The sequence below is a fragment of the Lycorma delicatula genome, chromosome 1 (genome assembly GCF_047948215.1).
Source record: "Lycorma delicatula isolate Av1 chromosome 1, ASM4794821v1, whole genome shotgun sequence".
In the NCBI taxonomy this organism is placed as follows: Eukaryota; Metazoa; Arthropoda; class Insecta; order Hemiptera; family Fulgoridae; genus Lycorma; species Lycorma delicatula.
In genome coordinates, this window is record NC_134455.1 from 178546454 (window position 1) to 178557864 (window position 11411).

An 11411-nucleotide genomic window follows, 5' to 3' on the forward strand; every position below is an offset into this window, starting at 1 on the left:
ACATCTGTTTCACCTAAGTAGTAGAATAAATTCTGTATAAATTTAATTATCTTTTAGATAAGATAAATTTATTCACATAACTTATAATTACGAGTATGAAAAAATCAATATCTTATGGGTATGATTATCTTATTTAGTAATACATATTTCTTAAAATATTGAACATTGCATGTAAAATTAAAATGTAATTTTTTATTTGTAATTCTGTTCTCTTAGTTACATTTTTATGTTTGTAGTTATTTGTTTTTTGCCATATCATGTTTCACGGAAGTGTTCAGTGAAAGTTAATCTCTGTTTGTTATTTATTAATGATATTTAATTTCTTCTCATTTGAACATATTTTAGTACATTTTTAATTTATTTTAAGCAGTTCATTACTTATGTATTAGTCATGAATCTACCTCCTTAATTCTTTACAGTCTGCCTCCAGTATTTATTATTTGTTTATGTTTGTAACAACACACTAAACAAAATTTTTTGAATAAAACAACTTATCTTAAATTGTTTTCAATAAAACTTCTTGAAATTATCTTTTGTCAAACATCTTGTGATCATAATGCTCTCTGTATCAAATTCAACTGAGTGATTCTGCGCTGACAGTCTATTACCTCCATATGGCGGGAGATATAACAGCATTTCCTGTTTTTAAGCCTTTTGTAATTTATAATATTTCATCCACAGCGCATCAATAATACATGATTTAAAAAAAGTTTGTATATAATTTTTTTTTAAATCATGTATTTCTGGTTTTTTTGCGGATGAAATACTGTTTGTTATTTTGTTAAATGCAACATTCAGCAACAAAAGTAAATTAATCAAATATAAAATTACCAACCATTAACAAAGTTAAGAGATTTTATACCTCTTAATATTTGAACTTAACATTAATACCCATTAAACCTTTCTCTCAATATCCTATTTCATGTATTGTTGGTTCAACAAAGAACATTGAGAAGTTATATATTAAAATGTTCACAGATATTCAATTTATTTATTCTTGAGTGTATTATTCTTTAAAAAGCAAGTAAATTGTATGTAACAAAAATAATTCTGATTCTGCAGGGAAATATACAGTAACTAAACAAAATTAAAGAGTAATTATGTTATGTTACTGAAAGTGCAGTTAAGAAATCAGTGATCAACTTTATACAAGAAGTATTTGTGTCTACTGTTTACAAAGTTAAACTAGCTTATGCTATAACATATTTCTTATTGAGTGTTGCATGTAAAATTCATTAATATTATTTTAAATTAATGTAATTTTTTATTTGTAATTCTGTTCTCTTAGATTTTTATATTTGCAGTTATTTGGTTTTTTTTTTCATATCATGTTTCATGGAAGTATTCAATGAATGTTAATCAGTTGATGTATCAGCTTATGTAATCAGTTGAAGATCAGTTTATTTTTAATTCTGTTTTTTTAGTTAGATTTTTTTATTTTCAGTTATTTGTTTTTTGCCATATCATGTTTCATTGAAGTATTCAATGAATTTTAATTAGTTGATTTATAATTTCTGATCTGGGTACTTTGAATTCGTAAAATTACTTGTCACACTTAACTGAGGAACAAAACACTTTCACTTTAAATGCTGAACAGAGTACACTCATGATGCATTTTTTACTTGTTACCTCGCTGCTATTGAGGAAAGAATTTACTGGCCCTTTTAGGCAGTATTTATAACCCTTCAGCATAGAAGTAGTCCTGATATATATGTAGTCGACCCGTTTCCTGTTTCATTCAAGTTTAATGGTTTCAAAACATCTGTAGTCCTAACTATTGTTTTATTTTCCAGAATTTTCTTCATTTTTTACTCTATTTTAAAAGTTCTTTTCATTGATCCTCTTTGTCATTTCCCTTATGTAATATATTGTCTGTTTACATTTTTCTTTGATTCTCTTTTTCATTCTCACATGTTCAATCTCTTGAAGGTTTTCTACTTATCACTGTAATCTTAAACCACAGCTATAGCATTATTAGGGGTATTCCATTTTAATTCAACAAATGACCAGTGCATCACTATTTTTTATTTGATGATATTTGGTATATGATATTACCCCCACCTTGTAGTGGCCAAAAAATATTTTTTTTATATTTAAAAAAAAATTTTTTCATGAGTAATAGACCATGTTCTAACTTACCAACAGGTAAAAATAGCCATTTTCACTTTTTCCATGAGCTATAGTATTCTTATTTTACATCATGCAGAGGTCAAAAAGGACCTTTTGGAAAGAGTAAAGATGGAAATTTATCTTAGTGTACTCAAAATTCATTTTGTTACACAACCAAATTTTGTAATATTTACAGAAGTTACATTTACAAATTGTTTTTTTTTTTTTCAAATTTTGGGCCCAAAATAAATAATGAAGAGCTTCGGGTAACAGGGCTGTTTTTCACCTTTTATCTCTTAGGTACTAGTAACTTTAAATTCCTTGTGCATATGATCTTGCATTATCGATCTGGGAATGCCTAACTCTGCAGAACTGCATGTTGATTTCATTGTTGATCGTTGAATTAATGTCTCCTCAACAGCACACTTCTCAGCTCGAGTGCTCAGCCTCCCACTGTGTGGCGCATCAAGAACATTTCTTGTTGCTCTTCTGCCATGTCAGTAACATTTGCTATGATGGTGACAATATCCCAAAAAGCACAGAAAAGTCATTCATAATGTTCTCCAAAGTTTTACGAGTGCGTGGATATTCCTGGACCCATACACAAGCTAACAATTGCTCTTCAACAATGAACGTACTCATATCTGCCATCGTTCCACACTTTACTAAGAGTAAGATCATCCCACCACAAATGAACACATTGAACAATCCCCATCATCATTAAAATATCAAAAGATGGGTGTGAAGTTTTATATTCAACTTATCTGGAGGAAGTTGACCACTTTTATTTAATTCAAAAATGATAAATTTTGTTTTACTGATATTTAAAATCAGAAGATGGTTATCTAATCATGACTTAATTGTTGAAAGGCCCGTATTGTCATGTTTATAAACATACCCCAGGAAACCACCAAGAATATGAGCACAGTATCATTCGCAAAGGATAGAGTGGTACAGTGAGAAATATTAAGTTAAATAGTATTAAGAAATATCAATTAAATTGTTTACATTAATTAAAAACAAAATGGGGAACAATACTGTTTCTTGAGGAAGCTTGAAGTGTGAGGTCTGTTTAACTTCGGTTTTATTGTTTAGGATGAGATGCAGTACTCGGGCTGTCAGGTAATTAGCAATTAGTTTATTCGTTATTCCTCTCTTTTTTAATTAATTTAACAGTGTGACATATGGTAACATATCAAAAGATTTGGCTAGGTCTAAAAAGACTGCCAAAGTTTTTTCTGCCGTTATTAAAATTTTTATTTACAATTTTGGTTAGGTGTAGGATCTATTAGCTAGTCATTTTTCCTGATTGAAAGCCATATTGTTTTTTTTTTTTTCAATAAAATTTATTGTACTTAAATATTTAAGCAATCTACTTTTTATTATCTTTTCTTTAATAAATATCATATAAATATTATATTTTTGTTATATAAATAACAAAATAACATTTAAAAATAAATATTTATTTGTAAATATTTACAAGTAATAAATAACATTTATTTTTTATATAAATGTTATATTTTTGTTTATTTTCATTTTTTTTAGAAAAAAGTGGTGTTGAATTAAGTGAAGCTAGTAATCTTGTTAAATTTGTAATTGAAAATTGCCCGAACTTAAAATTTGTAGGATTAATGACAATTGGAGAATATGGATATGATGTAACAAAAGGACCTAATCCAGACTTTCTGGTATGTATTAATAATTACATGAATTAACTAGCTTATCTTCAGAACCAAAAATTTTATCAAATACCTTAGAAATCATATAATCTAATTTTATATTCATTTAAATTCTGAAACTGAATTTTCATCATAGGAATGTTTCCTGACTACAGTTCAAAAAGCACAAAAGACGTTTTCATTAAGAAAACTTAAACTTTACTTTTTAATAAATCCTAGATATTTGTATACATGTACTGTAAATGCATATTTCATAAATGAATTGACTGTTTGAAATTTTACACTCTTCTTAATTATTTTGGTAAGATTTCATGGATGATAGATTGCATTGTACGTTTCATTTATGTATGCAGAATCTAATTTATATTCATTACGGTTAGTATATTAGTTTCACGTAATACTGTTCTTAAAGCTAAGTGTTGGTGTACAAGTATAAGCATTCTAGTAATTAAAAAAAAAACAAAAAATACTAGTAATTGTAATTTGCAATTTGACATATAAACACAAATTGCCAAAAAACTAATTTGAAGGAATGTTAAATAGATATTTCTGGTTGCAGAATTCAATTGTGCATTTACTTCTGGAATTCTGCTTTCTGAGTAAACCAGAAATACATTTTCATACTAGTTAATAGTGGTTAAGTTTACAAGCAAGATCTACCTTTTTTTAAATTTATGTTATTATTTTGTGATAATAACAATAAATTTATTATTATTTTTAGCGGCTTGTATCATGTCGAGAAGATGTTTGTAAGACTCTTGGTTTATCTAAACAAAGTGTAGAACTTTCAATGGGAATGTCTGATGATTTTGAACATGCTGTAAGTACTATGATTACATGTTAAACTTATAAGCTTTATATTAGGTATTAGATCTTTCCATAGTGACTAAATTTTATAACTCGCTTACTGCTATAAATAGTAGAATGTAGTTTGTGTTATTTTATAGGAAAACTCATTAAATATCATTTTTAGTTGGTAGTAACTTCTCTCTTGTGAGAGAGGTAGAGATTGAAAGAAGTGTGTTAAATTTGATCGTAAAGTTCATAGGTCCAGAAAAATATATATTCTGTTCTTGATTTTCAGAAACTAATAAGATAAAAAATTGACACTAATTAGAAAAGAACAATGTCTACTGTGAATGTACATTTAAAAAATAGTACATAAAATTCAAGGAGTCTGTGATTATGTGGAGAGGGGTTTATCAATAGTGGAAGATAAGGTTAAAGTAATATCACATCTACTTAGTCACCTCAATAAGATGACTTGGCAGTGGATATTCTGTATCAAATTTATGTTGAAAACAATTACTTGAAATACACCTACCTTTTTTAGGAGATATTGTTTCATATTTCTGATACAGTCGACTGATTTAATGTTCATGTATAGAGGTACAAAATCTCAGGGTGGGGTTTACTTTTCTGATAGGGCAATATTTCATATTTGTGGTTTGTAATGAGTTATGTTTGTGAAGTAAGGTTGTTTTGAATTTGCTGCATGTATACATGTAAATGGATGGCACATACTGTAGATCAGTTATTTCAATAGATAATCAGCAATAACAGTTTAGTCATTTTGTTGTTAGTTGTTTATATTCATTCATTTATCACAAAGTTCGTTAGAACTTCGATGGTAAGAGTTTGCAGAACTGCACAGATGGCGAAGTCAGTGAACTATGTTTACAGTTCTAAACATGATCTAACCTAAAAGTGAAATGAAAATGAGAAAATAAATTAAAATTAAGCATGAAAACATTATATTTCAGTTCAGTTAGATTTGTAATAAAGAATAATTTCAAGAAATACCTCAAATTTTGTTAGAGAACTTTTTTTTCCATTTGATGAACCACAGGACACGAATATGTCATTTTTTTAAGGTGAGTTTACGAATTACGCTGCTAGATAGCAGTACTTGATAGTACTAGGTAGCATAAAAAAATAAAAATATTTACAAGCTATTATACTAGTTTTATTAAAAAGTGAATAAATATAACAGAAATAAATTCAATTGGTAAAAGTTTTTATTCTACAATTAGAACCATTTGAACCAATTGATGGAGAAATAAAAAAAGTTCATTTAATTTTATATATATATATATATGAATGAATATATATAAATGAATGTTTGTTTGTTTGTCCCGTATGCATTCCTATATCATTAGCCCGATTGCGATGAAACATTCATGAGTTGTTTCGGGCACACCCGTGAAGGATTCTGAATTAGTTTGTACCTACTTGGTGGCGCTGGTGTCGAGATATTTCAAAAAATTGTATTTATGGATCTATTTGGTTCATATTCAGAATATAAATTAGTTACGCGAAAAAAAATATTTTTGAAAAAAAGGGAAAAAGGTAAGAGGGGAAGGGGAAAAGATGAGAAGGGGAAAAAGGAGTGGTTAAATTTTGTAGTGGTCAGTTTTTTAATGTTTTATCAAACTTTCATTTGTGTTCATTTAATCTTTATATATACTGAAATATAGCAATAGCGAAGCATTGCCGGATCAGCTAGGAACAGTATAAAAATTGTGTTCGTGGATATGATAAAAATGGTTACACTCACAAAGTAATAAGTGCAATCTTTTATCACGGATCTTCGATTTGTAAAGATCATTATAATAGTTTTATTAAAAAAGGAAAAATATGGTATGAAGTGAATGATATGACTATCATCAAAAAAATTGGCCATAAAATTCATTGTTTGTAGAAAGGCAATAAATTTTAATAATAAATCCACGAGATAACAATCAGTAATTGATAAAAGAAAATAAAAGATTAATCTAGCAAAACATAGTGATATCTAAAAAAATACAATGAAATTGTAAACTGTACATTAAGAGTCTCACAGATATTATATCTTCCGCTGAAAAACAAAATTTCTGTAACATAAATAAAAATGTTTTTAACAAAATGACACTAATATAAAAAAATAGGTAAGACATTACATTTCTATTTTCAAAATCTGTTATTAATTTAAAATTTTGTTTAAAGAAAAATACATGTGTAATATATGTTATAGACAATAAATGTATAATAATAGATAACAAACAAATTTTAAGCGTTCCATATAATAAGCAAAAAATAGAAAAATTTGTTAGTAAACTCTTACCGGCCTGATTTCATTTATTAAACAAAAAATAATCATAAGAAATGTATTATTTCTGTAAATGTGATATGGATTACATATAAATGAAATCGGGCCGGTAAGAGTTTTGTAACAAATTTTTCTATTTTTTGCTTTATAAGGAATGCTTAAACATTGTTATTATTTATTACCAATACTAGTTGGAGAGTTTTGTTCACTTCTGTGTATCAGCCAATCTTGAGACAATTCTTCAATAATTGAAGTAATAAGATTTAATGTTTTGAGGTGTTTGTGTTTTCTTTATACAGGATGTAACAATTCAGCATCATTCTACCAATGATATTGATTTCTTTCCAAGCCTTTGTGGAACACCTAAATTATTTGATACAACATTTGATCATATTCATCAATCCTCCCATGTAGTCATTGTAATTTCTTATCGTAATCTGTTTGTTATTTATATAAGTTCCGAATGTTTTTGTTCTTTACTCACTGCGTACCTTAGAGGGCAAAAGTAACACTTGCTGTTTCTGAGATTTTTTTTCTAAATCCAAGCATCAATAAGTCATTAGACATTTTTTCTGGTCAAAATTAAGTTTTTCTAACATGCATTTTGGGATTCCTTTTCTGTTTCTATTTAAAGTTTCGATCACAAAAGTACCATTTTCATACAAATGTTTAGCGAAGAATAGAATGGAAAAAATTATCAATAAATGAATGAAAACCTTTCCTGAACAATCCACGCATATATAATAATTTTGTTACAACATAAAACCCCAAACCATTAAACCTAAACCAACGTAAAACGCTAAACCATTAGCTATTGTAATGTTTTTCCTACTCCCTTAGAAGCTTCCTTATACACAAAAAAAACTTAGGCATTAGTGAGTAACATTGTTGCAAATCTATCGTAATTTAACTCCCCCATCAATGGTGTTTTTTTGGTAAATATTGAAGCAACTGAGTGTGGTTTTTTTTGTTACAAAGTAATGTTTTGATGTTCTATTGAAGTGATCAACTAATGGCTGAAATCTTGCACAAGGATTGTATTCTGATTCACCAGGTTTTGGGATGTCTGGTGTTTGTAATATGGAAAAATGTTAAAATGGATTGAAAATGACTTCAGCTAAACATTTGTCTGAACTATGACATGCTCTGAGTAGACACTGTATTCCAGTAATGGGACAGTCAGGTTTTCTATTTATACCCATGTTCAGTAGCACTGAAATAAATGCAAACATTTTGTCTGCAGTAATTTTCTTCCAGTTCCTCAATAGACTATTTACTTACTGATAATCTATTGTTATTTGCCTCCAAAAATCTCATTCCATACCTGTTTGTGTATTTAGTAAAGTCCCAAATCAAATTGATAGTAAATAATAATGTAAAATAACCAATAGGGTGAGAATTTCTAGAACAATGTTTGACTCTCAGCGATTCATAATAACCAAAATTATGACCCATCCCAGGGTCATTTTCATAATTTTTACCTCATTCCACTGAATATTATCAGTTTTCCCTGAATCTGAAAGGGAAGTATTAATACTACTGAAGTTATCTTTGGGAGTGTTCAGTTATTGGGGTTATGTTTTCATTATCACTACTATCATGTAAGGAATTAAATAATAACCTTGATTGTTTTCTGTTAGTCACTATAAATTAGATTTTGTATACTTGAAGTTGATGGTTGATTTTCAAAAACCAGATCACAATCAGGATCACTGTCAGTATTATCTTCCCTTTCATCTGGCAACAGTCCGTTACTTAGATTTTCATCAACAAATCAGGCAGTGCTTTCATTTACCGGTGACCATGATCTTTTCATTTTCAATAATTAAATTTATTAAATAAATCAATTCTACACTCAATTCATAAAGCATGCTAAATGAACGACACCGAAAACAATAACACGCACACCTAACTGACAAAACAAAACAACTATGCAGTTGTCAAACCCATCTAAATCTACTAACTAAACTCATGACCTATAAAGCCTTCTTATTAACTAAATTGTGTAAATTTATCTATATTCTGAAGCTGCGATTCCTTACAATTAATTTAATACTAAAATTTTATTAAATAACAAAAATTATAAAAAAATTTGAAACGTCCTAATATCATGACGTTGGGATTTCTTGACAATACTACACATTTATTTTGTCATTGGTATTTCTCGACAAATCTATGAACGTCCTGATATCCAGATGTTAGTACCAAAAGAGTTAAAATCATATCTCATATAAACAAAACATTTCTATTGATAGTTTTAAAAAATAGCCTAAATGATATTGTTTGATCCATTTCAATACCATAGTCATCCAGCCATTCTTTTTTTTCAAATACACAATCACTAACACTGTGTTTATAAATATGATACAACTATTGGTTGTAAGGTATCGAATCACAGATTTTTTCAAACAGGATACAGCTCCATTACGCTAGGATTTGGATCATATTACTAGATTAGACATCACATCAGTTTAATATGAACTATCCCAATCAAACATCATGAGTCTCACTTTGTGTGTATACTCCACACACTACAAAATTCATTTTTTTGTAAAAAAAAAAGCCTCAATTGGGTGTACATCCATAGCCAATGCAGATGAAATAGATAATCTATTCAACCTATTATATCGATATTATGTTAAAGATATCTGTCCAGTAATTGATACCAAGCCATCAAACGTTTTTACTGCTATTCTGAATATCTTCAGAGTTAATAATATACTCACAGGCAAAAATCAAAATCATCTAGATGTGCTTTAAGCTACAAGATTTACCCCAGTTACATTACAATAATTTTATGAGGTAAGTTGTAAAAGAGCACAAATCTCATCTCTGTCTAGTTAATATATTTGTGATATCTTTCTTATTCAAGAAAAAGTTAGAACTGCGTATCTCCAATCTCTATTTTCATAACCATTGTTTTTTATCATCAGTTTTTTTTTTGTATTCAATTGCTCTATTTATTCTATCATACCTTATGAGCATATTAATCTTTTTTAAAGATGTTAAATTTAATACTGCATCTATATTTGTGTACAGTGTTCCTTGGTTGAGTAAAATTTTAAATTGTTTAAATAATGTTTGAGTTATTTTATAATAGTAACGGACACAAGTGCATTATTAAGCAATTTTAAGGTAAGTTAATTACAGATTTCTTACAATATATTTCTTTAATTTTGTTACTTTTACTCATTTTTTCTACTGATTTATTGAATTAACGGTAGAAGACCCTAATTTCATGAAATATCCCATTGACTATATGGCTGGGCTGTAGGTTATCACATTTTTTAAAATTCTGATTTTTCAGCTAAATTTAATTACTTTCTTTTACTTGAAATTTTTAAAAGTCATGAATATTGCTATATTGTAAGTTCAGTTATGAATTTAAAAAAAAAATTAATTATGTAATTTGTAAACTGTTCACAAAGAATGATAAACATGCTGGAAGTCAGCAAACAAGGCATTGTCTAGAAATTGTTTGCGATAAAATAAGCAGTCTGAAGTCATTATCTGATGCCGGATACTGGGGATTGGCAACATACACAGACTAAATCTGAATTGAGTATGCATTCTAGTATGCATTCATCAGTTGATTTTTGTTCGAAATGGTTTGTCAATTGAGATCGGTGAATTTTAATTCATTGTGATAAATTATTCACTAATCTGCTAATTCAAATAAGTAAGATTTGCTGTTTTTGTAATTCATTTATATTAAGCATATCATTGATTTTCTTCGTAAGTTGCTTAAAATAAGTATATCAACTTCATATTCAACACTGATTTATATTAATACACTTACTTTTTATTTATAGATTGAATTAGGCAGCACCAATGTTCGTGTTGGTAGTTCAATATTTGGTTTTAGAGCCAAAAAACCACCAGTTACCAATTCTGCTAAAGAAGAAGGGGAGTCTTGAGAGGAAAATGTATAATCATTATGCCACAGTATGGTAATAAAGAGTGATAATAGATTTTTATAAATTTTATTTGACACTTGTATTACAATAAGTAATGCCATTATTTTATTGCACAATTTATGCTGTGTAAATAAAAATTTTATTTTATGTAAATATATGTTTTCTTTTTGTTTGTAATTTTGCCTTACCAATAGTTTTTCAGTTTTATAACAACTGTAGCTAGTGTTAAGTTTATTTTTTATCAATGATGGTTGATGATGAAAATTATTCTTAACTGTAAAAATGTTTTATCTACAAATGTATCCATATTTTAATAAATACAATCTTTTTAAGAACTTACTTCAAAACGTTTTCATTTACACTTGCAGTAATGTCCAATAACTTGTGCTGCTATTCTCACCTGGGAAAAACTGATGTTATATAGCTGGTAAAATTTTTTTAAGTTAGACAGTACATATTTATGGATGAAATCAAAACACATGTTGGATTTTGTATGGTATCACATTACCACCGTCACTTATATCAGTGTGATACTTAATGACTTACACACCCTCAAAAAAAAAATTGAAGTAGATTATGATTATACCATTGGAAATTATTCTAAAAGGTGAGAAAAGT

At 28.0% G+C, this 11411-nt stretch overlaps 1 protein-coding gene across 2 annotated transcripts in view; it reads left to right on the top strand.

Annotated features, from left to right (window-relative positions):
- Positions 1-10946, top strand: part of LOC142325927 (pyridoxal phosphate homeostasis protein) — a 36481-nt gene extending 25535 nt beyond the window's left edge. The window contains exons 4-6 of one of the 2 annotated variants that reach the window (XM_075367887.1): positions 3655-3797; positions 4510-4608; positions 10689-10946. In XM_075367887.1, the coding sequence (XP_075224002.1) occupies positions 3655-3797; positions 4510-4608; positions 10689-10793 (347 nt within the window). In that variant the 3' untranslated portion in view covers positions 10794-10946. The remainder of the gene's footprint in view (positions 1-3654; positions 3798-4509; positions 4609-10688) is intronic. The other variant, XM_075367894.1, reaches the window with a different exon arrangement.
- The last annotated feature ends 465 nt before the right edge of the window (positions 10947-11411 follow it).